This window comes from Perca fluviatilis, chromosome 7, assembly GCF_010015445.1.
Source record: "Perca fluviatilis chromosome 7, GENO_Pfluv_1.0, whole genome shotgun sequence".
NCBI lineage: Eukaryota > Metazoa > Chordata > Actinopteri > Perciformes > Percidae > Perca > Perca fluviatilis.
In genome coordinates, this window is record NC_053118.1 from 40,202,414 (window position 1) to 40,229,255 (window position 26,842).

Consider the following 26,842-nt stretch of genomic DNA (forward strand, 5'->3'; position numbering starts at 1 on the left):
AAGTACATAATTCCATATTTGTTCATTCATAGTTTTGATGCCTTCAGTGAGAATCTACAATGTAAATAGTCATGAAAATAAAGAAAACACATAGAATGAGAAGGTGTGTCCAAACTTTTGGGCTGTACTGTATATACATATACGTCACTGTACTTGTGTTTGTCTCTCACTCTCAACGTGTAGTTCTGCTTCCTGTCTGTTTTTTAATCTCACTAGAGTTTAAACAGAGTAAAGCATCTTCTCTCCACTTCAGACATAAATCAGGAACCAGAATCTGAGTTATGATATGATCGTTGTTTGTTGTTTTAGTTTAAATATAAAAAAAAAATTTTTTGTCCATAAATATTTAAATTTTTTTTTTTTTTTTTTTTTTTTTTTTTTTTTTTTTTTTTTAGAAATTTGAAGCATGTTTGAAAGTGTTTTATTTCATTATAATATATATGTCATTTGAACATCTTTAGCTGTTTTCTACTCATGATTGTCCATTGATTAAAGATCAATGGTCATGTGACATGATTCAATGAATTTTAAGTAATTTATTTTTTTTTTTTGTGTTGTGTGTGTGTGTGTGTGTGTGTGTGTGTGTGTGTGTGTGTGTGTGTGTGTGTGTGTGTGTCTTTCTTCTGTCTGTCTGTATGTCTGTGTCTCATAATAATACAACAAAGATTTGGTCAATATAAATGTAACGAAAACATCAGTTAATCTGCCGGATGTCTTCTTGAGGAACATCACCAGGCTGTACTGAGTTTATAACAGTGGCCAGATGGAGGAGGCGGGACCATGCTTGGTGGAGGAGGGGGGGTCAGACTATGTTTGTGTTGTATTCCTGAGGCTTCACGGTCTGTAAAGAACAACAGTCTGTTAGCAGGTAACACACAGCTGAGCCATGGAGAGGCATTTTCACACCGGAGGAACGTTTTCATGGTTAAAAGAACCCTCCTTTTTATAGGTCCCGCACCACAAGAACTACGAACGATCGCAGGTCTTGTAACGATCGCAGGTCTTATAACGATCGCAGGTTGTGGAACGATCGCAGGTCTTATAACGATCGCAGGTTGTGGAACGATCGCAGGTCTTGTAACGATTGCAGGTTGTGGAACGATCGCAGGTCTTGTAACGATTGCAGGTTGTGGAACGATCGCAGATCTTTTAACGATTGCAGGTCTTGTAACGATCGCAGGTCTTGTAACGATCGCAGGTCTTGTAACGATCGCAGGTCTTGTAACGATCGCAGGTCTTGTAATGATCGCAGGTCTTGTAACGATTGCAGGTTGTGGAACAATCACGGGTCGTGGAATGATCGCATTTCACCAGATTAGTTCTGGTTCTTGAACTGGGTCCATTCAGGATTCTTGGAACTTTGCTGCTATCTAGCAGTTTGGAGAATAACCGTTGTAATCAAGAATGTGTCATCAACGGAGGGCATTGGACAACGACATTAAACAGTTGAGACAAGACGGCAGATTGCATTGATCAGCTGTGAGCTTTTGTTCTGTATTCAGCGGGCGCCACATCACGGAAGGTAACCCGGAAGATTAGAACGTTTTTTGGTGTATGTGCCAGGCGAGTAACTCCCCTGAACTAAATAGAAGTAATTTTGGGATCCTCTATCCAGTTCATATAAAACATCTTTGTGTTCAACGTACCGCCATTTTGAATTAAATAAACCTTTTGTTACAGTTTGCCAACCCTACTCTCCAGTCACATGACCTCACAGCTTGATGACACACCTCGTCATCTCTCTCTGAAGGGGGTGGAGTCTCTGGGATGGGCGGGGCCTCATATCTGGGCGGGGCCCCCTGTGTGGGTGTAGTCTTTGGCTTCTGTGAAGCCGCTTCATGTGATTGGTTGGTCATGATGATCAGCTGCTGAAGAAGAAACAGATTGAGGGTTGAATCTGAAACACGAGAAGGTAAAGTCTGTTTCCTGTTGATTCACCTGGTCTGTGACATCACACTGGACTCACCTAGTCTGTGACATCACACAGGACTCACCTAGTCTGTGACATCACACAGGACTCACCTGGTCTGTGACATCAAACTGGACTCACCTGGTCTGTGACATCACACAGGACTCACCTGGTCTGTGACATCACACTGGACTCACCTGGTCTGTGACATCACACAGGACTCACCTGGTCTGTGACATCACACTGGACTCACCTGGGGTCTCTAAAACTGTGCGTAGTCACCTTACTAAAAGTGCACGTACGCCCAAAAGCCAAAAAATGGCATATGCCAAAAAGAATTCAGACTTAAGCAATGTTCCCTTTTTAAATCACAGATTTCCACTAGTGTGCGTACATGGATCAGCCTCTTATCCCGCCCTGTACACGCCCATTTTTAACCATAAATAGTCAATAGTCAGCTAAGACAGACCTATATAATAAGATTTAACAGAAATATATGCAGGGCCAGCAGTGCCATCATGCAGCATTACGCATGGGGGTCACCACAGTATTTATATTTTTACAACAATTTGTGATTGTTAACACCTTGCCAAAATCACAGCATAGTGGTACATTTGATGCTATCCTGTATTCCATGCAGTCGGGCCATCTCTTCCTCCTGCGCTCCATAGCGGATAATGTGAACAAATAATAAGATAATAAGAATAAGAACAAATTTTAATTAAGATTTGAGTTGGATTTTACAAGGTGTTTATGGAACAATTATCACTCAGTACAAGCACAAATAACACTGCTGGATTTAATCTTCATGATAATGTGGATGATATGGAGTAAGAAAACATGCATGAGGCATCAATACTTATAAATATATACGAGTAATCATTCCCATTGTCTCCAAAATGTGCGTACGCATAGGTCAGAGTTTGCGTGGAGGATCGCACAATCTCCCCTCAAAATAGATTTTTATAAATCACAATCTTTGCGTGGAAAGTGGCGTACGCACATTTTCAGCCCCGTTTTGTGCGTACGCCCCGTTTATAAATGAGATACCAGGTCTGTGACATCACAATGGACTCACCTGGTCTGTGACATCACAATGGACTCACCTGGTCTGTGACATCACAATGGACTCACCTGGTCTGTGACACCACACTGGACTCACCTGGTCTGTGACACCACACTGGACTCACCTGGTCTGTGACATCACACTGGACTCACCTGTTCTGTAGACCGAGGTGAAGCTTTGCAGCCAAGCACAGCGACACAGATGGAGACGATGAAGCCCAGGAAGGAGAAAACAGCCAAAACACCTAAAGCTCCACCAGTCTAAACCTGGAAAAAAACCCAAACACTTTACAGCTGATGAACCCCAAACTGGACTCTTCAGGTCAGGTTCACACCTTCCCACTGCAACAAAAATCACATGATGTAAGAATTAATTAAACATCTGAGAATGTCCATGACAACTAGAGAATGCAGTTTCTGAAGAAATTGCAGTGTGAATGCTGTATGTTGAAAGGCTGATGCTAATGCTTGAATTTTGTAAGAAGAAGGTGAAGTAGTGAGAATAGTTGAAAAAGTGGGAATCAATTTAAATAATATGAATGTCTTTGAAAAGTTGAATAATATCCAGAATGTTTGAAAGATGTGGATGATTTAATATTTGTAGGTTAAGATGATGCTAAATGGGATTGCTGGCTTCAATTTGGATGAACACTCGCACACACTCACACAGGTGGAGGGTAAGATAGGAAGAGGAGAAGAAAAGGAGGGGAAGAAGAGAGGAAGAAAGGAGGAGAGGAGTAGAGAAAGAAGAGAGGAAGAGGAGAGGAAGATAGGAGGTGTTATTTGTCAGCTAACATGATGTCATGATGAACTAACTTGGATTTTTACTGTTCTCTGTAAATCTGGATATGCTCAACACTCCAGCCACTCTACTTGCTAAGCTTGATGCCCTCAACCTTACACAAATTATAAATGAACCTACGAGATACAACCTCAAACCCAGAAACAAGGGCACCCTCATAGATATTGTCCTGACCAACCTGCCCTCTAAATACACCCCAGCTGTCTTTAACCAGGATCTCAGTGATCACTGCCCGATTGCATGCATCCGTAATGAGTCCGCGGTCAAACGTCCACAACTTATCTCAGTCAGACGCTGTCTAAAACACTTCTGCGAACAAGCCTTTCTGACTGACCTGAACCTTGTAGCTTGGGAGAACATTAACCTCATTCCGTCAGTGGAGGATGCCTGGATGTCATTAAAAACTGATTTCCTCTCTGTCCTAAATAAGCATGCCCCATTAAAAAAGTTTAGAACCAAAAGTAGATACAGTCCCTGGTTCACCCCAGAGCTGACTGCCCTCAACCAACATAAGCCTCAAACAACCCCCATAACATGCAAGTCTTTAAAGAAGCCAGGAACCGGTACACTCAGGCAGTCCGAGTAGCTAAGGCTCGCTACTTCAAACTGAAATTTGCTTCTTGCAGTGCCAATTCAGAAAAATTCTGGGCAGCCGTCTACATTGATCTGTCCAAGGCCTTTGATAATATCTGTTAACCATCGTATTCTCATCGACAGACTCAACAACCTTGGGTTCTCTCATAACTGCCTCGCGTGTTTCAATAACTATTTTTCTAATAGGGTCCAGTGCGTTTAATCTGAGGGCCTGTTGTCAGGACCTATGGATGTCTCTATGGGGGTGCCACAAGGTTCGATTCTCGGGCCGACACTTTTCTCTATACATCAATGATGTGGCTCTTGCTGTTGGGGACTCTCAAATCCACCTATATGCAGACGAAACCATCCTTTACACATCCGGCCCCTCTTTTGATACTGTGCTATCAAACCTCCAGGAGAGCTTCAACTCCATTCAGCACTCCTTCCGAAACCTCCAACTACTGCTAAACTCTGGCAAAACCAAGTTCATGCTTTTCAATCGTTTGCTGCCCACCCCTAGCCACCCGATTAGCATCACCACGCTCGATGGGTTGGAACTAGAAAACATGGTGGTGTACAAATACTTAGGTGTCTGGTTAGACAGTTCCCTCTCCTTCCAGCAACACATAAACCACCTTCAATCTAAATTTAAGTCTAGGATCGGTTTCCTATTCCGCAACAGGGCCTCCTTCACTCATGCTGCCAAACTCGCCTTGGTAAAAATGACAATATTACCAATTCTCAATTTTAGTGATGTTATTTACATAACTGCCTCAAACTTTCTCCTGAAAAAAACTGGATGTTGTTTTGTGACCAGTGCCCCTTATAACACCCACCATTGCAACCTCTATGCATTAGTTGGCTGGCCCTCGTTACACACTCACCGCTTAACTCACTGGTACCAACTCATCTACAAGTCCTTGCTAGACAAAGCCCCGCTGTACCTACGCTCACTGGTCACCATAGCTTCACCCACCCGCAGCCTTCGCTCAAGCAGTTACATCTCCTTGGTCACCCCAAAAGCATACTCCTTACAGTTCTCAGCTGCAAATGACTGGAATGAACTACAAAAAACCCTGAAACTCATAACGCTTAACCCCCTAACTGCCTTCAAAATGTGTTATTACTGATCTACATCATCATTCAGACCACAATTTGCAGTAACTGTACATTGACTCTTTATTACATCTCAGCATTAATATAGACTGTCTATTCATAGATATTACATTATGACTGATCTACATCACTAACGAGACCACAAATTGCACTAATTGTATTTTTGACTCGTTACTACATCTCAGCAGCGATATAGACTGTCTATTCATGTATATTGTGTTAATACCATATCACTTTCGCATTTCCATCGACTTACTTACACCTCACTTTGCACTGGCTTTGTAATGCCTACTTAATCTGCACTTCATGTAGCCTATTATATTCTGTATTCCTGTATTGTATTGCATGCAGTGGTGTAGTCTACGTGATACGCAGGTATACGCCGTATACCCACTAGGAAAAGTCAAGTATTTCCGTATACCCACTTACAAAAGCGCGATGATACGTAACAACATCGTGGTGACAGAAAGTTCTCACTTTCATTCATAAATTCACCCCGTCTGTGTTGTGAAGCACTGACATTTGGACCTTTGGGGCTTCCGTGGCCGTGCCCTGGATCTGACGCGACGTCACTTTTAAAGTTGTTTGGCGGTCATTCTTTGCGTGCTCTTTTCTTTTATCGCAACTGGTAGAGTTTGAACCATTGCCATATATATAAGGTTTGAACAACGTTTTAAAGTAACGAGATATGAAACGTAAATAGACCTAAATAACACTACTTCAGTGTTTTCATAAGTCCGTCCTGAAGCTCCTGCCGCGTCGGGTGACACTGCAGCTGCTACAGATCATGATGACCCGATCGTTAACGTTACCGTTACAAAAAAACAGCCTGAAAAGTCTACAGCAACTTTACTGTTGTTACCTGGTAAGTGACAGTAGCTTATATGACATCGCGTGTGTGTGTGTGTGTGTGTGTGTGTGTGTGTGTGTGTGTGTGTGTGTGTGTGTGTGTGTGTGTGTGTGTGTGTGTGTGTGTGTGTGTGTGTGTCTGAGTAAAGCAGCAACCAAAATACAATGTTTATATTTCCTTGTTTGAGATGGTGAGAACTCGTGCTCGTGGCCAGCATTGTGGTCTGAAAGTCAGGCTAGGGAGTTTAAAGTCAGGCATCCTTGGTTGGAGTGGGGGGACATATAGTTAGGTAAATATCAGCACACATGCAAAGCTGATCTAATCAATGGAAATTCATAGGGTCAGTGACAATGCAAATTAGAGTACATTCTTAAATCTTAAATGTGCATTACTTTACACAATTAAATTACTATATTATAATGTTAGTCATCAATGGTCAGATAATTAACTAAAATAAAAAGAGTGGAGCTTTTTTTCTCCTTTCATCTGCTTTTTATGCATTTGTTAGCTATGGTGATGACGACTGTAAACAATTTATTAAATACTTTTGAGTAAATTTAGGCCCTGTTCATCAGATGTTATTACTAATTGATACAAAACTTGTATGATAATGCTAATTATTAGTCATGGTTTTGTGTGGCAGTGTAGGGGTGTCTATTAAATCCAAACGGGGCTCTGAGTCTGTCAGGAGGTCTGAGAACTACCGTATCAGCATAGCAATCACGTAATGCACAGCAGACTATGGTGCAGGTAGATTATTAAAAAAAATAAAAATAATAAGTGCATACAAATTCACTAGAATGCAGGAAATTAAGTATTTAATGATCAAAATTTTCAGGGGGTGGACCCCCAGACCCCCCCCATCATAAGTCACCATGCACACAAATCTGGTAACAAAACACTGGCCTTTGGGTGGCCAGACCAGTTATGATTAGACCAAATGTTGGTGCCATCTAACTTACATGGAAGCTAGAAACTAAAATGAACATACATTGCTACTCTATCGCTGACACAGCGCTGTGGAGATCTGGCTACGCTTCGTATTCGGAAACGTCACATTGCGTCGCTCTGGGACAGGCGAGTATGAGGCTGGGAGGGGAAAATCACAGTATACTCACTACAAAAATATAGACTACACCACTGATTGCATGTGTAACTGTATGTTGTCTTGCACGCTTAACGGCCTACCTGGTTAAATAAAGGTTAAATAAATATATAAAAAAGAGACACCATTACTCAGCAGAAACTGCTCCTTATAAATAAAGGTTAAATAAAATAAAAAAAAATTGAAAAATGTGGAAGGAGTTAATGTGCAAAATAAGTGGTATGGAAGAATAAGAATAAAGAATAAATATGTAGAATAACATAGTTGTGAATGCCTTCAGCATTCACACCAATAAACCAAAATGTCTCACCACATAGGAGCTATAGTAATAGTTGTGGTATGCCGTGCCGTTAGATTCATATATCGGGAACAGGTATCCAGTTACATCCAAAGCATCCAGAAAGTAGATGGGTGTAGCAGCAGCAGAAGCAACAGCAGCAACAACGCTGAGTCCCACACCTCCCTTCACCTGCAGACCAGAGACACGTCAGAAAACACCTGGAACACCTGGAAATCATAGGAGCACTATATGTTTCCTACAGACTTAGATTACAAAATACCTTGCTGTGCATTATGGGATGAGGACAAGGCTGCTCTTTAGCAAACTCGCTCCATGGCAACTCTCCGACAAACTCTGAGTCATCAGCAGGGGCGGTTGATGAATATGTTAATTCTCAACTTTCCAAAACACACAACAGAAACATCTTCATATTGTTTAGGAAACCAAGAGTGGCCAATGATGTGAATGTTGTCACATAACTTTAGGGCTGGGCACTGAACGTCGATACCTTTATGGCACTGACCGAAAATACTCCGATCCTATGAGTATCAAAAAATTATTTATCTTTTGGTGCCAAATTTGGGTTCCAAAAGCATATACACTACATTACACACAGACATATACACACACACACACACACACATGCGCGCAGAGGTGCGGACGGAGTAAACTCGAACAAACTACGTCGGCTCTGCAGTTTTGTTGAAGTCACAGTGAGTCACGGCAATGCCAATAAAGTGGTTTCAAGTGTGGTTACAGTTTTTCAAAACTTCACGCATTTGCTGCAATATGATATTAAAGGCGAGCGAGCAGTCATGGTTGGCTGTTGGCTGTTCTTGACGTTACACTTCCACTGAGACAAGCAGGCACAATAGTGGTTTCTGTGCCCTTGTGACTAACTGACAGGTTGAGGTTGTAAGGCAAGGCAACTTTATTTCTACAGCACCTTTCAGCAACAAGGCAATTCAATTCCATTCCTTTACACTTAAGTTAGTTCTTTATTAGTTCAATGTTGACAACAGGGCAGTCACCAAGTTTATTGTTAAAGGTTTGTGTCATTATGCAGTTTGCACTAAAAAGTCTTTGTTCTTTACATTCCTTTGTACTTGAGTTAGTTCAGTATTTGTCAGGTGTAGCAGGGAGGAGTAGGGAATGGCGGACCCAAAATGCAGAGAGCAGGCAGGCAGGCAGGAGAATGTTTAAGGTGGAAGGTTTATTCAAACCAAGAGTCCAAAAATCCAACAGAGAACTGACTAACAAAACAAAGGAAAACCAGAAACAGAACTACTGACCAAAACTCACGGACGAGGAGACAGAATAACAGGTTGGGAAACTGGAAAACACACAAAACAATCATCTGACTGGACAAGGCACCAAGACTAAATACACAGACTAATGAGATGACACAAGACAGGTGCACAAGGGCTGGGAAAAGGTAAACACATTAGGCAGGGCAGAGCAATCAACAAAAGGAGGGAACAAGAAGAAGTAAATAGTACAAGAAGACAAAACCAGAGACTTCAAAATACAGGAAAAGAGACACAACCCCAAAAGAAGCACCAAAACCATTCCCCCAGGACAGATCCCAGATGTCCAAAAAAAAAGAAAGGAGCAAAAACAACAGGGAGGGAGGAGGGCCGGAGGAGGGCGACCCAAAAAGTCAAACTAAATCAACCCGAGGGAGGAAGGCACTGGAGACACTCCGGGGAAGGAAACAGAGAGAGGCAGAGGGAAAAGAGTCCTGGGGCACGGAGAACAGGGAGTCCAGGAGCACAGGGAACAGAGAGTCCCGGGGCGAGAACACAGAGCACTGGGGGCACAGGGGCCACAGAGAAGGCAGAATCCCACAGGCGACCCGTGAGGCAGGATGCTTCAGGCCGAAGGCAGAACCCCTCAGACGGCGAAAGAAGGTGAGGGTGTAGGAACCCTGCAGCGTCCCCTCAGGAGGGCGAACAGGACGGGAAGTCTCTCAGGCGGCCCGGCGGTACCCTTGGCGGCGGCGACCACCCCTCTGGCGGCGTCGGCGGCGATATCCCTCAGGAGGCGGCGTTCCTCTGGAGGCGGCGGGAGAGTCCCCTCTGGAGGCCGTGCGGGAAGGAGAGTCCCCTCAGGGGCGGCGGGCGTTCCCTCTGGAGGCGTGGACCCCTGGCGTTCCCTTGGAGGCGTCCCCTCTGGGGCGCGGGCCTGGGCGGCGTTCAGGGGCTCGTCTTTAGGTCTGTATTGGTTCGGGCCAGCAATAGTAAGAAGTTTATGGAGTGCGAGGAATAGAGAGAGAGTCCCGGTGACAAATTAAACACAGGGCCAAGAAGTGGCGTGTGTGGTGGAGGAGACTTGGAGTGGGAGGAGTGGGATTACATTGTCTGGCTGACGTAGCGTGGAGGGCTACCGCCGTTGAGGGCTATCCGCCAGGTTTTGCCGATACTCAGAGTTAGTTTTTTGTGTTTTGTGCAGTTGTTGATGTTGTTGTTATTGTTGATGTGTGTGCTTTCTGAATTCGAGGGTGTAGAGGTTTGGTCTTGGTTTTTTTTAAGGGTGTCTTTCTGGCATGCTGGTTCGTCTGCGGCCTGGCTGTCATTGTGTTTTGGCTGTAGTTTAGGCTGCTGCTAGCCTGACTCAGGAGCTGCTACAGCTTAGCTCAGGCTACACAGCCCAGGTCAGACAGCCGTACCCCAGCAGACTGCGTCGGAAGAGGGCCGCCGCTCGGGAACAGAAGGGTTGCACGTCAGCTCGGAACAGAGGGTTGCACGTCTCGGACAGAGGTCAGGGGTGCGCGCAGGCAGAGCAGGCCCACCACAGACAGGACACGGGACCAGAGTCGGCTCGTGGCCACTGGTGGCCTGGCACCAGACAGCACTGGAAGTAGAGCCAGGTTCAGGTACCGTTAGGAGATCCAGGCTTGTCGGCGAGCCAGGATGAGCGGGAGGGTCTCGGCAGCAGCCTGGGAACTGCCTCCTTGGCCTTCCGACCTCTGGTGAACCTCCACTCCCCAAACAGCACAAACAAGCCTGCAGGTGAGGTCACTGAGGTCGTATGCCATTGTCTCTGCTGGGTCCATGGTGGTCGGATGATTATGTCAGGTGTAGCAGGGAGGAGTAGGGTGGCGGACCCAAAATGCAGAGAGCAGGCAGGCAGGCAGGAGAATGTTTAAGGTGGAAGGTTTATTCAAACCAAGAGTCCAAAAATCCAACAGAGAACTGACTAACAAAACAAAGGAAAACCAGAAACAGAACTACTGACCAAAACTCACGGACGGGAGACAGAACTGACACGGTTGGGAAACTGGAAACACACAAACAAACAACATCTGACACTGGCAAGGGGAACACCAAGACTAAATACACAGACTAATGAGATGACACAGACAGGTGACACAAGGGCTGGGACGGTGACACATTAGGCAGGGCAGAGCAATCAACAAAAGGAGGGAAACAAGACAGGAAGTAAATAGTACAAGACAAGACAGAAAACCAGAGACTTCAAAATAAAACAGGAAACAGAGCACAAAACAGACCACCAAAATAAGACAAGACACCAAAACCATAACAGTATTAGCCTGTACACAATGTCATTTGTTTATTTATTTATTTATTTATTTATAATATGTTCATGGGACAAAAAGGTTTCTCTTTTTTTGTTAATTTTTAAAGTTGGGATTGATGCCAATCCTGAGTATCTGACTGACGCACCCCTATCCAAAAGCACAACCAGTTTTATTAATGTTACGCTGAGTGAGCAGTGTTACCAGACTTCTTTTTTATTTTTATAACAGTTTTGATTCACAATTAAGGTAGAAAATAAAAGTTTTGTGTTTAATGTATTTTTGTTGATGTTGAAATGGATTTTAAAACATATGGTATCGAAAAAAGTATCGTTGTGGAACGGGCATCGAAACTGAGGTATCGCAATTGGCTCCGGATCAGAAGATTTTGAACAATGCCCAGCCCATATTGTTATGTTTCATCATCTCATCAGCTGATTTGGACCAGAGCAAACAGTGTGGTGTGATATGGACCCAAAAGGCTGAAAAATGCTAAAATGACGAATTTTTGGCCCTTGGTCCGGACCAAATGAACCGGACTAGAGATGTGAAAGCAAGAGTCATTTACTGCCATCCTGAGTGTGGTGTTAATGAGTTTCTGACCCGACATTTGTTCATCGATGTCCCAGCAGACACCATCAGAGATCCAGACAAGATGTCCTACAACAGACCAGAGACAGCTTTCTGTCAGCTCACAGGTTTAATACAGAGATAAAGTCTTGTCTTCTTTAAGTTATATATTATTTATTCTTCTGACAAAACCACTGACGTGTTTCAAATAATCACTAACACCAGTTACACAAAATCTTCTAGCTTCATCAAACTTTTCTTGTTAACTCACAAACAGCGGGGCCCTGACGAAAGCGCCAGAGTACATTCCCAGAGAATCTGTGTGTGGAATCATGGCGAGCTCAAAGAGAAAGACGGCCAGGCCGATCATGATCTGCACCGTCTGTAGGGAGGAAACACGGCCACACATCAGTCCTGCATTCTCAGTTCTTATCAGCTATGAAATCATAATCAGATGGTGTCTCTCACCCCGAGGGCCAGCAGTTGTTCCCGGTGCTTCTTCTTCTCTGCAGAGTTTTGTGTCGCAGCACCCTGAGGTGCTGGGATGACATGGGTGACCACGAGCATGCCGCCCGCCGCTGTAGCTATAGACATAGACGCCGACATGTCAGAGAGGAACTGAGAGGATCTGCTGTGAGTTGCTGCTTCATAATGGAGCTTTAATGTTAATTATTGATCAGAGAATCACAAATAGAGGAGCTGTTTCCTCCTCAGAGTCCCAGGATCAGGAAATACTCCCCAAAAATACACCTGAGTTCGATTTTTACTCATCTTTGTGCACACCTTCTGCATTCTCTGGTTGGTCATTAAACTAATTAGCTTATTTATTAACTTCTAATCTTGTAATATTGTCAGGCTTTTGTCACATGTTAAGTGTGCGGTGTTTACCTTCAGTCATGTTGATTCACTGGTTTTGTCTCAGCCTCCTCCTCATTATTTCATTATTTCATTATTTCATTATTTTATTTATCTCAAACAATCAACAATGTTGCAAAAGAAAAGAAAATTAAAAAATTAAAAATCACCAACATAAAACAACAATCAGAATTTACCAAAGACCAAAAAAATAATAAAAAAGGATTACTTCGAGAAGGAGCAGGCGGAAGCAAATAGCTTATTAGGTCCTGCCCCTACTTCACGATATCATATTATTACTAAACAAATAAATATGCAAATACAGCATACAGGTCTTACAATAACTTACAACAATACCTTTACATGACAATTCCATTCCTGTGTTTTGGTTTATTCCTTTCTGTATTGGTCAAGTAATGTTTTCTTTAATCTATTTTTGAACTGAATGATATTAGGACTCTGTATTAGGACACAAGAGGTTGTTTGAACATACACTGACCTCTTAGATGACATCCCCCGTATATTTCATTAAACATTGCACATATGTTACACAGTAAATTATTTTCTTTAACTTTAAACATAAATTGTGCAGTTTTAAATGTAACAATGTCCATAAATTTCAGGAAATGTGAATTTAAAAACCGATGATTAGTGTGCTCATAATACCCGGTGTGATTTATAATCCTGATTGCTCTTTTTTGCAATGCGCAAATATAATATATATAATAAGTTTCCTTTTGTAGGAATTTCCCCAAACTTCCACACAATATAACATATATGGTAAAATAAGTGTGCTGTACAGAGTGTGTAATGTAGTTTGGTTCAATATACTAATACTCCTGGCCATCTTCATGCACAGATTTTTAATGTGGGGCTTCCAGCAGAGTTTATGGCCAAGTACAACACCCAGAAATTTACTGTCATAGACTCCTTAAATTAATTCAATAATTATTTAAATATTCATCAATTAATATTTTAACATCTTTAATAATGGTACGATTTCCAAATATCATGAATTTAGTCTTGTTCAAGTTTAAACATATCTTATTTGATTGTCTTATTTGACTTTTAATTTATTAATTTCATTTGTGACCATTTCCAGCATCTGCTGCAAGTTATCACTGCAACAAAATATATTTGTGTCATCTGCAAAAACAGTAAATTTTAGTACATTTGATACTTTAACAGTTTTCGGGCCTAAAACTGCCCCCTGTGGAATGCCACAGGAAACACTACGGCTCACTGACCGGTGATTACCCATTTGAACAAATTGACTCCTGTTTTCGATATAGTTTTTCATCCAGATATAGGCCACACCTCTGATACCATACCTTTCCATTTCCTTTACCAGGATTTCATGATCAACAGTATCAAAAGCTTTTTTTAGATCAATGAAAAACCCCACTGCATAGTTTTTATTTTCAATACAATTTGTTAATCTTACTACTAACTCAATTAGTGCCATAGACCATGGGTCTCAAACTCGCGGCCCGGGGGCCAATTGAGGCCCGCGGGATGATATTTTGTGGCCCCCCTACTTGACATCAAAGTTTAGTTTCAGTGCAGCCTGCATGGTCCATCAGAGTATTTCATCCCTGTGTACTTTTTATCTTTGGCCAGTTTAAGGGCCCACATTTACAAAGAAATTGTTGAATCTGTCAACCACCTCATTCATATTTCTTTCTTATCAGCAGCACGGTGGGCCGATGGTTAGTACTGTGGCCTCACAGCAAGAAGGTACCGGGTTGGTACCCAGGTCGTCCCGGGCCTTTCTGTGTGGAGTTTGCATGTTTTCCCTGTGTGTGCGTGGGGTTTTCTCTGGGTACTCCAGTTTTCCCCACCACTAAAAATATGTTCCCCTCCCTCTCTACCAAGCTAATGTGTGGTGAGCGTCTGGCGTCGTAAGGCTGCCGTGCGCATCACCAAGGTGTGTGCTACACATTGGTGGTGTTAGAGAGTAGTTGTCTCCGCCGGCTTTGAGTGTCTATGATAAAGCGCTATATAAATGTAATGAATTAATTATTATATTTGTCCACGTCATGTCATTATTCTTGAAGTTTTCAAAATAATTAAATTTATTAAGTCCTTTTGTCATATTCCTTTCACATTATATTTGTTATTCTCTATTAATTTATTATAATAATCCTTCTTACAGCCCTCATTATGTTTTTATGTTTTAACTCAGATTCTTTCATTGTATATTTAAAAAAATTCCTATAAAGGTTATTCTTATTTTACAGGCATTTTGAAATGATATGTCTAAAAATGGTTCATATGCATTATGAAGGTCAGCTTCCTTGCTTCCTTCCTTCCAATTATACTTTATTACCTCATTTATAAATGCAAATATAGTTTCTTCAGTTATTATTCTGTATTTAATCTCATTGCACTCCCTTTATGAGTCACGAAGATTGGCAGGTGATCACTGTCTCGACCCCTCAAAGTGTGTCTGTATCCAGAGCTGTATAGTAAAGAAGTATAACTACTTCACTACTCTACTTAAGTACTAAAAGGCTGTATCTGTACTCTACTGGAGTATTATTTTTTCTCCTACTTCCACTTTTACTTGAGTACATATTTTCGATGAGTTTAATACTTTTACTCCGATAGATTTTTATGTGCTGCATCGTTACTCATTACTGTTGTGAATTCCTCAAGCTACGGAGACTGTGGTGGTTACAGTATGTGTGTACGTTAGTTACGTATGCTAATTTACATAAGAAATCCCAGAGATTGTGTCGTGTTTCTTTTTTATTACGGTTGCCCGTTCAGAAGTCAGAGACGATGTAAGTTTGTACTCTTTCTATTTAGCTGTTGTTGCAGCAGAGTAATCTATTCCTGAGTTGTTCCAGTCTGCAGTCAGTCCTGAATGTTAACTGTTTGACCCTGTGATGTAAAGCTGATCTAGTTTATCTGGATGTTTGACCCTGTGATGTGAAGCTGATCTAGTTTATCTGGATGTTTGACCCTGTGATGTGAAGCTGATCTAGTTTATCTGGATGTTTGACCCTGTGATGTGAAGCTGATCTAGTTTATCTGGATGTTTGACCCTGTGATGTGGAGCTGATCTAGTTTATCTGGATGTTTGACCCTGTGATGTGAAGCTGATCTAGTTTATCTGGATGTTTAGACCCTGTGATGTGAAGCTGATCTAGTTTATCTGGATGTTTGACCTTGTGATGTGGAGCTGATCTAGTTTATCTGGATGTTTGACCCTGTGATGTGAAGCTGATCTAGTTTATCTGGATGTTAGACCCTGTGATGTGAAGCTGTCTGATTTATCTGGATGTTTGACCTTTTGATGTGGAGTTGATTTAGTTTATCTGGATGTTTGACCCTGTGATGTGAAGCTGTTTCTAGTTTATCTGGATGTTAGACCCTGTGATGTGAAGCTGATCTAGTTTATCTGGATGTTTGACCCTGTGATGTGAAAGCTGATCTAGTTTATCTGGATGTTTGACCCTGTGATGTGAAGCTGATCTAGTTTATCTGGATGTTTGACCTGTGGTGTAGGCTGATCTAGTTTATCTGGATGTTTGACCCTGTGATGTGAAGCTGATCTAGTTTATCTGGATGTTTGACCCTGTGATGTGAAGCTGATCTAGTTTATCTGGATGTTTGACCTTGTGATGTGAAGCTGATCTAGTTTCTCTGGATGTTTGACCCTGTGATGTGAAGCTGATCTAGTTTATCTGGATGTTTGACCTTGTGATGTGAAGCTGATCTAGTTTATCTGGATGTTTGACCCTGTGATGTGAAGCTGATCTAGTTTATCTGGATGTTGCTAGCTTGCTAACTTTCCTGTACATCACACATGATACTAGCTAGTGTGTGATACATTTTTGGGGGCTTTAATCGTTACTGTGCTGGAGAGGATGTTCATTTGACTTGCACAGTGTGATAATTGTACATTTTATTTCAGTATTTGTTAATATTTGCTATTTTTAATATAATATATTTAATATTTGTTAATTCCTTTGGCTACAGCCTGGCTAAACATTCAACATAATATAAACAATATGGTATTCAAAATTTTGACTGCTTTCTTTAATAACTACATAACACAATACTTGTACTTTTACTTTCAGTACTTGAGTAGTACATTTTAAAATAAACTACATGCAATACTTAAAGTGCCCATATTATGAAAAAAACACTTTTTCTGGGATTTGGGGTGTTCTTTTGTGTCTCTGGTGCTTCCACACGCATACAAACTTTGAAAAAAATCCATCCATGCTGTTCTGAGTGAGATACGGTTTCTGAATGTGTCCTGCCTTCAGTCTCCTGGTGAGCTGTTCAAAATCGGCCTCGGACTGTGACGTCACAGTCCGAAATGAGCTGGCTAACCACAACCATTAGCTCGTTAGCATGCTAACCGTTAGCATTAGCATGCTAACGCTAATGCTAACACTAGCATGGTACCTCATTCTCAATAGCAAAGCACTGCTACAACACACACAAGTTCACCATAATCTACAGAAGAACTACTTACATGTGAGCCCTCATTTAGAAGTCTCCCAGCTAATCCTGCCTTGTAACTGACCAAAATTGGAGAAACAGGCTTTCTTTTACTGTCTCTAGAGTTAGCTAGCTGACATGCTCTACATCTAAGCTACTGAGCATGTGCGAGTGCAATCAAAGATAGTACAGAAGAAGAAGATGAAAAGAGGTCTCACTCTGTAGCTAAAACAGAAACCAGGTGAAAAGAGGATCTGCACCAGTGAGAGAGCTGTGCAGTACAACAAAAATATGGTGCTTTTTGAAAGTTAAACCATGTAAACCTATTCTGGTACAATCTTAAAATACAGTTATGAACCTGAAAATGAGCATAATATGGGCGCTTTAAGTACAAAAAATATTGAATACTTTAGTATTTCTACTTAAGTGTTGTGCTTAAAGAGCACTTATACTTCTAGTCAAGTCACTTTTTTGATAGAGGACTTGTACTTTTACTCAAGTATGGGTCTCTAGTACTTTATACACCTCTGTCTGTATCTCACTACATCATGTTTTTTATACCTCATAACTAACCAATCAGCTAAGCTTTATCAACATGTTATTGCTGCATTATTGCACATTTTAATAAGCTAACAAAATAGTTAAATAATCATGAGACAGGGTTAGTGTTGGGCATCTTCTCCACACTCCTATCTCTGCTGTTTTGTCACTACGTTATCTTTTATATATATTATATATCTATCTCTATATACGTCACTGTACTTGTGTTTGTCTCTCACTCTCAACGTGTAGTTCTGCTTCCTGTCTGTGTTTTAATCTCACTAGAGTTTAACCCTCATGCCCTCCTTAAAAAAACTTACTCTCGACACCTTCGAGGCAAAAATGTCCACGCACAAAAAAACTGTTATTAAATCATCATATATCAATATTTTTTTCTGCTTTTTTTTCATAAATCACTCAAACAACTTGTAACCTAATCAAAACTACCAAACATTCAATCATTTTCAGGATTTTAACCCTTTAAATGCCAGTTTATGTATTTGAAGTATTTCATTTTTATTACAAAAACACAAAAAATATTTTTTTCCATATAATGAATAATATCTAGATTTGGCTTTGGTGGGGATTAGAGGCTTGGATATGTCAAAGATAAGCAACAAAATTAATTTGATTGCATTAGTATTTTTTACATAGTGCCAGATACTCCTTCGACACCTTCGAGGCAAAATGTACATGTCCCAAAAAACTGATATTAAATCATCATATATCAATATTTTTTTCTGCTTTTTTCATAAATCACTTAAACAACTTCTAAATTGCTCAAAACTACCAAACATTTAATCATTTTCTGGATTTTAACCCTTTAAATGCCAGTTTTAAATCTTTGAAGTAACAATTATTTATGAAAAACCCAACAAAACATTAATTATTTTCCATAAAATAAATCCTAGGGGAATGGGGCTTTGGTGGTGATTAGAGGCTTGGATATGTCAAAGATAAGCAACAAAACTGATTTGATTGCATTAGTATTTTTTATGTAGTTCCAGATACTCCCTTTGGACACCTTCGGCAAGGCAAAAATGTCCCCATTGACTTCCATTATAACCACATGTTTTGATCTCACGGCCTTTACAGTATAAAACCATGCATTCTGTAATGTCAGCATTTCTTTGGAAGAAAACTAGTCATATTTGACATTTTTACAGTATTTCACCAGATTCAACCACTTTGCCCTTGTTGGCCGGCATGCAAATTATAGTTATATTATGGAGCTCTGTGTGTGTGTGTGTGTGTGTGTGTGTTTGTGGTGTGTGTGTGTGTGTGTGTGTGTGTGTGTTTGTGTGTGTGTGTGTGTGTGTGTTTTGTGTGTGAGAGTTTGGGGAACCTGTAAGCAAGCAATGATCATTTTAGGGCTGAAAAAAGGCATCTTTTGAAGGATGTATTTCATGTGTCTTTGAAGACGGCTTGAATAAAAACATTGTCTCCTGCATTTGCTGTAAACTGGCGTTTATCATTTCAAATGGTTTGTGGGACATGGTGGCCCTGAAGACTGGTCTCCCCTATGGACATCCCACAGGCTCGGGTGGATTCCCCTTTGGACCGGTACACACCAGCCAAGTGTGAAGTCCCATGTATGTTAAAATCTCTTGAGCATCCACATCACTCCATCCTGAGATTGAACACCTCCCGTGTAGGTTTGTCATTTCCTGAATCAGCTGGATCAAGTCAGGAGTGAAGAAAAGGTGGAAAGAGGATGCCACATCATGCCGGTCGGTGCTTGAATGTTGCGCAGCGTCTCAGTATTAGATGGAGACCAGACTTGCCAATTCTTCACTGTCCATTCAATGTCAGGATGGACAGGATCTTCAGTGTCCTCTCCACTTTCAGAGGAAGGTTAGAGGCACTCACAGAGTTGGAGGACACCAGTGACCATTTGGTCAGACTCCAGAAACTTGTGTCACCTTCAGATGAGTCCTGCAGTTGGCTGGAAGATAAAGGCTCCTTCTCTCTGCTCGTCCAGGTCTGTCTCCTTCTCTAGAGCCAGGTGCATCAACACACTAATAGTTGGTTTTGTTTACAACAAATGCAGGAGACAATGTTTTTATTCAAGCACGTCTTCAAAGGCACATGAAATGCATCCTTCAAAAGAAGCCTTCCCCAGATTTACACAAACTCTCTCTCACACACAACACGCATGCACACACACACACACACACACACACACAACACACACAACACACACACACGGCTCCATAATATAACTGGCAAAAGTAAGGTGCGCTTTTTCACCACTAAAATTATCATTGTTTGTTTACAGATTTACACAAACTCTCTCACACACAGACATGCATACATGCATGCACACACACACACACACACACACACACACACACGCATACATACACACACACGCATACATACACACACACACACGCATACATACACACACACACACACACACACACACCCACCCACACACACACAAATATACATATATACACAGACACAGACACACAGACACACACACATACACACACACATATACACACACACACACACACACATCCAAGCACGCACGCACGCACGTGCGCTCGCGTGCACACACACACACACACACACACACACAGAGCTCCATAATATAACTATAATTTCATGCATCGGCCTACAAGGGCAAAATGGTTGAATCTGGTGAAATACTGTAAAAATGTCAAATATGACTAGTTTTCTTCCAAATGAAATGCTGACATTACAGAATGCATGGTTTTATACTGTAAAGGCAGTGAGATCAAAACATGTGGTTATAATGGAAGTCAATGGGGACATTTTTGCCTCGAAGGTGTCCAGAGGGAGTATCTGGAATTACATAAAAAATACTAATGCAATCAAATAAGTTTTGTTGCTTATCTTTGACATATCCAAGCCTCTAAACACCACCAAAGCCCCATCTACATATTATTCATTATATGGGAAAAAAATCATTTTTTGTGTTTTTTTTTTATAAAAAATGACATACTTCAAATACATAAACTGGCATTTAAAGGGTTAAAATCCTGAAAATGATTGAATGTTTGGTGGTTTTGATTAGGTTAGAAGTTTTTTAAGTGATTCATGAAAAAAAAGCAGAAAAAAATATTGATATATGATGATTTAATAACAGTTTTTGTGTGCGTGGACATTTTTGCCTCGAAGGTGTCCAGAGGGTACAAAATGAATCATTTAAGTATAAAAGACATGTAAGAGTAAAAAACACTGGATTTAAAAAAATTGACTGAAAAGAAGGATTCCTACAAAATTTCATGCCATAAGAAGTAACACAGCAAAAATGATCACAAAATGAAAAAAAAAACTTGAGAAAAATGTACAAAAATGACGAAGAGGGCATGAGGGTTAAACAGAGTGAAGCATCTTCTCTACACTCCACTCTCTGTTTTTATACGTCACTACGTTTCCTGTTTTCCTCTGCACAGTCTCCTGCTAATCAAACAGAGTGAGGCTTCTTTATGGCTGCTATCTCTGCACGGTGTCCTGCTCTATCAAACAGAGTGAGGCATCTTTCTGGCTCCTATCTCTGCATGGTGTCCTGCTCTCTCCGGTGTTTATGTGCAACTATAATTTAACACAGCAGAGCATCTTCCTTATGCTCCTATCTCTGCTCAGGAGCATGATGATGATGATGATGATGATGATGATGATTGTTTGTTGTTAATAAACACAGAAACAAGCTGAGCATTTAAGAAATATAATTTCCCTTCAGAACTATAATTTAAATATAAAGAAGCTGCTCTGATCAATAACTGTACATATTTTCTGTCACTTTCTGTTTTCTGTCTTTTACTTTTCTTTTTGAAACTTTGAAACATGTTGAAAGTGTTTTTACTTCATTAAATATCTGAATATGTGAACGTCTTTAGCTGTTGGTTCTGACCACTGATTGGTCCATTGATTAAAGATCAGGGTCATGTGACATGATTCACTGTGTTCAGAGACACTTCCCAACAGAGGGGTACGATTCAAACGCACAAAAGACCCAAACAAAAAGACATTTTAAGTCAATTTAGGGATCCATGTGTGTGTGTGTGTCTGTGTGTGTGTGTCATCTTATAATAATACAACAAAGATTAGGTCAATATAAATGCAGTACTGAGTTTATAACAGAATGCAGAATGCAGACCCAGATGGAGGAGGCGGGACCAGGCGGAGGAGGCGGGGCTTGTTGGAGGAGGGGGTCAGATGGAGGAGGGGGGGTCAGACTATGTCGGTGTTGTATTCCTGAGGCTTCAACGTCTGTAAAGAACAACAGTCTGTTAGCAGCTAACACAGCTGAGCTTGTGGAGTCAGGCTCCGGTGTTTCCGGTCCAGTGTACCAGCTTAAATCTGTGTGATTTTATGCTTTCATCATTATGATACATTCATCATTATGATACATTCATCATTATGATACATTCATCATTATGACACATTCTGGCATTCTTATAAGCAATACGTAACCGATTTGGTTATGCGTATCTTATAACGATCGCAGGTCTTATAACGATCGCGTCTTATAATGATGCGGTCTTATAAGTAGGTCTTATAATATTTATACTCGCTTATGGCTAACGCGTCTAATACTGCAGGTCTTATAACGATCGCAGGTTTATAACGATCGCGGGTCTTATAACGATCGCAGGTCTTATAATGATCAGCGGTTATAAGATCGCAGGTCTTATAACGATGTGTTAATAAGTCTTTGTTAATTTCTTATAACGATGCGAGGTCTAATAACGATCGCGTCTTATAACAGCGGCTTATAACGATCAGGTCTAATAACGATCGCAGGTCTAATAACGATCGCGAGGTCTAATAACGATCGTAGGTCTAATAACGATCGCGGGTCTTATAACGATCGATCTATAACGATCGCAGGTCTTATAACGACGTAAGTCTAATAACATATTATAATTATACTATCGTCACTATAATGTTATATTTATCCTAATAATGTCTAATAACGATCGCGGTCTAATAACGACGCGGGTCTTATAACATGTAAAATGTTCATAACGATCGCTCTTATAAGATGCAGTCTAATAACGATCGCAGGTCTTATAACGATCGTAGGTCTAATAACGACACGGGTCTTATAACGATCGCAGGTCTAATAACGATCGTCTAATAACGATGGGGTCTTATATTTATAACGATATAATTATACATTAATAGCAGGTAATAAATCCAGTTATAACGCAGTCTTATAACGATCGCAGGTCTTATAACGATCGCAGTCTAATAACACCCAGGTCTAATAACATCGCAGGTCTTATAACGATCGCAGGTCTTATAACGATCGCAGGTCTTATAACGACGTAGGTCTTATAACGATCGGCTATATCGAGGTTTTAACATCGCAGTTTATAATTCAGGTCTTATGTCCGTCTTATAAGCAGCTAATAATGGCAGGTCTTATAGATGTAGGTGTAACGCGCTGTGCAGCTTATAGCAGCTAAGCACTTATAATGCAGGTCTAATAAGATTAGAATATATCTATAAAATATAACCATTAATAACGAGTATTATAACTCGCAGGTCTTATAACGATGCATCTTATAACGATTCAGTCTCATAACTCTTATAACGATCAGGTCTTATAACGATCGCAGGTCTTATAACGATCGCAGGTCTCGTAACGATCGCAGGTCTTATAACGATCGCAGGTCTTATAACGATCGCAGGTCTTATAACGATCGCAGGTCTTATAACGATCGCAGGTCTTATAACGATCGCAGGTCTTATAACGATCGCAGGTCTAATAACGATCGCAGGTCTAATAACGATCGCAGGTCTTATAACGATCGCAGGTCTTATAACGATCGCAGGTCTTATAACGATCGCAGGTCTTATAACGATCGCAGGTCTAATAACGATCGCAGGTCTTATAATGATCGCAGGTCTCACCAGGTTAGTTCTGGTTCTTGAACTGGGTCCATTGAGGATTCTTGGAACCTTGCTGCTATCTAGCAGTTCTGAGTGTAACCATTGTAATCAAGAATGTGTCATCAACAACAGTAAACAGTTGAGACAAGACGGCAGATTGCATTGATCAGCTGTGAGCTTTTGTTCTGTATTCAGCGGGCGCCACATCACGGAAGGTAACCCAGAAGATTAGAATGTTTTTGGTGTATTTGCCAGGCGAGCAACTCCCCTGAACTGAATAGAAGTCATTTTGGGATCCTCTTAATATAAAACATCTTTGTGTTCAACATACCAATTTAAAGGGGTGATAGAATGCAAAACCGATTTTACCTTGTCATAGTGTAATAAAGACAGTTTAGAGGGTAACTAGGACATACATAGAACCTCAGAGTCCCATTGACACCTCTTTCCTCTGCAAATCTCACATTTTGAAACTGCCTCTGAAAACGGATGAATCTGAAAAAGCTAAAAGTTGACGTCAACTCGGTGGCTCCTCCTTATTTGGCTCTAGTCTCTAGTCTTTGTCACGCCCCAACATTTACATAGGCCACTGACGGATCTGGGAGTTTTTATGCGAGAAATCAACTTTATAAACCTCAAATATGGGCCGTTTTACAAATATTGATGGATAATTGCAAATGTTTTACTGTGTGTCGGAGTTCAGCGGCGGTGCTGCCTGGGTTGCTACATCGCCGCCCTGCCCGTCCTCCTTCACAGACCCCGGCCTGCTTTGAGCTCGATTGAGCTCCGTCACGGCTGGCAGCCCACGGAGCTCAATACCCGCGCAAACTCACCCTTTCTGGGTGACTGGACTACCAAACACCGCTGCCCTGACAGAGCTCCAGGGCCTGCAGCTCCCCTCTTCCTGCTGAATGCCCGGTGTGTGTCAGAGAGAGCGCGGTCAGCGAGCTTGTTACGCCAGGAATCTCTTACCACAAGTTCCAGTTAATCTTATAATGGATATGTGTGTTGAGTTATTTAAACAATCGGGGAAATAAATGCCTCTTGTCCGCGGTGAGCTGGATGGAGCTCCATCAATGAGAGCTAGCTAGCCTCCTCCTAACAAGACCTCTAAAATTCACAAAAATGCATTAAATTGAAATCTAAAAAAAGTGTTAGTGATATAAATGCTGTGACGAAATTCAAACTGTAAATATACTATAGTTATGCCGAAAGTGTAGCGGCAATCTTTTCCCATTGGATTGAATGGGACACATAGCCTAGCTAGCAGCTCCTCCAACAAGACCTCTCAAAAAACATTTTGGGTGTATTGGCCGCTGTCACCTTAGCCTGCTGAGCTCCTGAACTCCGACACACAGTCGGACAAAATTTGCCATTAGCCATTAATTTTTGTAAAACAGCTCCACGGAGCCCCGAGCCCCGGTAGTCCAGTAACCCAGAAACAGTGACTTTGCCCTGGGTATGGAGCCCAGCAGGCTGCCGCTTTCTCGTCAGACTGTGTGGAGCTCCTAAAGTCCGACACGTCTTACCAAATTTGCAATTAGCCATCAATTTTCGTGAAATGGCCCATATTTGAGCTTTATATAGTTGATTTGTCGCTTAAAAAAGTCTCAGAAGTGAATTTAATAATGAAATAGCAGACAAACAATGTATAACATTGCAGTGTCTGAAATATGAGACCTGCTGTCTCGTCTCCAATATATGTGTATGTTGTTCGGTCCACCAATCAGCACGCAGCTCATCTAAATATTCATGAGCATACCATATTTGGAAGAAAAGCTCTTGTTACAAATAGAGCCATTCCACAGGGTAGTTAAGGACCCATAGAATAGCACCTGGGCCCTACTCTCCAGTCACATGACCTCACAGCTTGATGACACACCTCGTAGTCGCTCTCTGAAGGGGGCGGAGTCTCTGGGATGGGCGGGGCCTCATATGTGGGCGTGGTCCCCTGTGTGGGCGTAGTCTCTGACATCTGTGAAGCTGCTTCATGTGATTGGTTGGTCATGATGAACAGCTGCTGAAGAAGAAACAGATTGAGGTTTGAATCTGAAACACGAGATGGTGAGGTCTGTTTCCTCTTGATTCACCTGGTCTGTGAGATCACACTGGACTCATCTGGTCTGTGACATCACACTGGACTCACCTGGTCTGTGACATCACACTGGACTCACCTGGTCTGTGACATCACACAGGACTCACCTGGTCTTTGACATCACACTGGACTCACCTGGTCTGTGACATCACACTGGACTCACCTGGTCTTTGACATCACACTGGACTCACCTGGTCTGTGACATCACACTGGACTCACCTGGTCTTTGACATCACACTGGACTCACCTGGGGTCTGATTTATAAAACTGTGTGTAGTATCCTTACTAAAAGTGTACGTACGCCAAAAAGAAATCAGACTTAAGCAATGTTGCCTTTATAACTCGTAAAATATGTAAGTTTGGACAGTGGCTGTCAGCGTTTGAAGTGATGAAAAAATCCCCCTTCAGCGTGTTTGTAGAACGTACCGGGGAGAGCAGACGCTACACGGCATGTTGAAGATGACGTAGCACTAAGAGAGACTACGGTAGTGAGTAGTATGAAAGCCTGAAAATCCATGTAAGGAGGTTGGTTGGGGGGGTGGATGGATCAAACACAGGACTTTAACCCAGGAGACCGGGGATCGTGTCCAGCATGTCACCTTTCCTAAACCCAACCGTCCATTATTCCCGCGTGTCACGGAAACGTAAGCCCACCCACGACCTTTTCCTTAACATAACTGCGGGGATGCCAATAGTCCCGACCCAGCACGTTTAGTTAAAGCGCGTTATATGATGCTGAAGGAGACTTTTAGCGTCAATAACAACGACAAAGACATCTGACCAAGCATCCATATTTTACAACATGGGAGTGAGAATCCCGCCCTGTACACGCCCACTTTTAACCATAAATAGTCAATGCAAAGCACCTGATGAATGCTGATCAGTATGTTAATGAGCCTGCCGTGCTTTTGTTCTTTCGTAATGGCGAATCATGACGACAGGTGGGAATAAGCAAAGAAGTGTAACTTCTCAGAAACCGAACATTGCTGAAAATGTAATTATAATGTCGGCCTGTTCTTGTGTAGGCAAACCTGATCTATAGTCTACCTTTATTAATAATACGTCCAAAACGGCAGGCATTACGGCACTCAGGACAGCTTCGATATACCAGACCTATATGATAAGATTTAACAATTTGTGATTGATAACACCTTGCCAAAATCACAGCATCAAGTAGTGGTATTCCACCCCGAGATACAATTTGTTATA

The 26,842-nt window shown here is 41.5% G+C and overlaps 1 protein-coding gene across 6 annotated transcripts in view; it reads right to left on the reverse strand.

Moving 5' to 3' along the window:
- Positions 1-625: 625 nt before the first annotated feature.
- The window catches only part of LOC120562372 (membrane-spanning 4-domains subfamily A member 18-like), a 31,625-nt gene continuing 5,408 nt past the window's right edge, over positions 626-26,842 (reverse strand). The window contains exons 7-16 of one of the 6 annotated variants that reach the window (XR_005639764.1): positions 25,421-25,555; positions 21,797-21,909; positions 12,280-12,395; positions 12,083-12,193; positions 11,845-11,901; positions 7,984-8,057; positions 7,734-7,892; positions 3,100-3,316; positions 1,731-2,162; positions 626-841 (exon numbers count right to left, since the gene is read on the reverse strand). Coding sequence is in view for 1 of the 6 variants with exons in the window: in XM_039806081.1 (XP_039662015.1) it covers positions 21,871-21,909; positions 25,421-25,558 (177 nt within the window). In the remaining 5 variants the exon portion in view is untranslated. Of the gene's footprint in view, positions 842-1,730; positions 2,163-2,690; positions 3,317-7,733; positions 7,893-7,983; positions 8,058-11,844; positions 11,902-12,082; positions 12,194-12,279; positions 12,396-21,754; positions 21,910-25,420; positions 25,559-26,842 lie in introns of those variants that run through there. The other 5 variants (XR_005639763.1, XR_005639766.1, XR_005639765.1 and 2 more) reach the window with 5 other exon arrangements.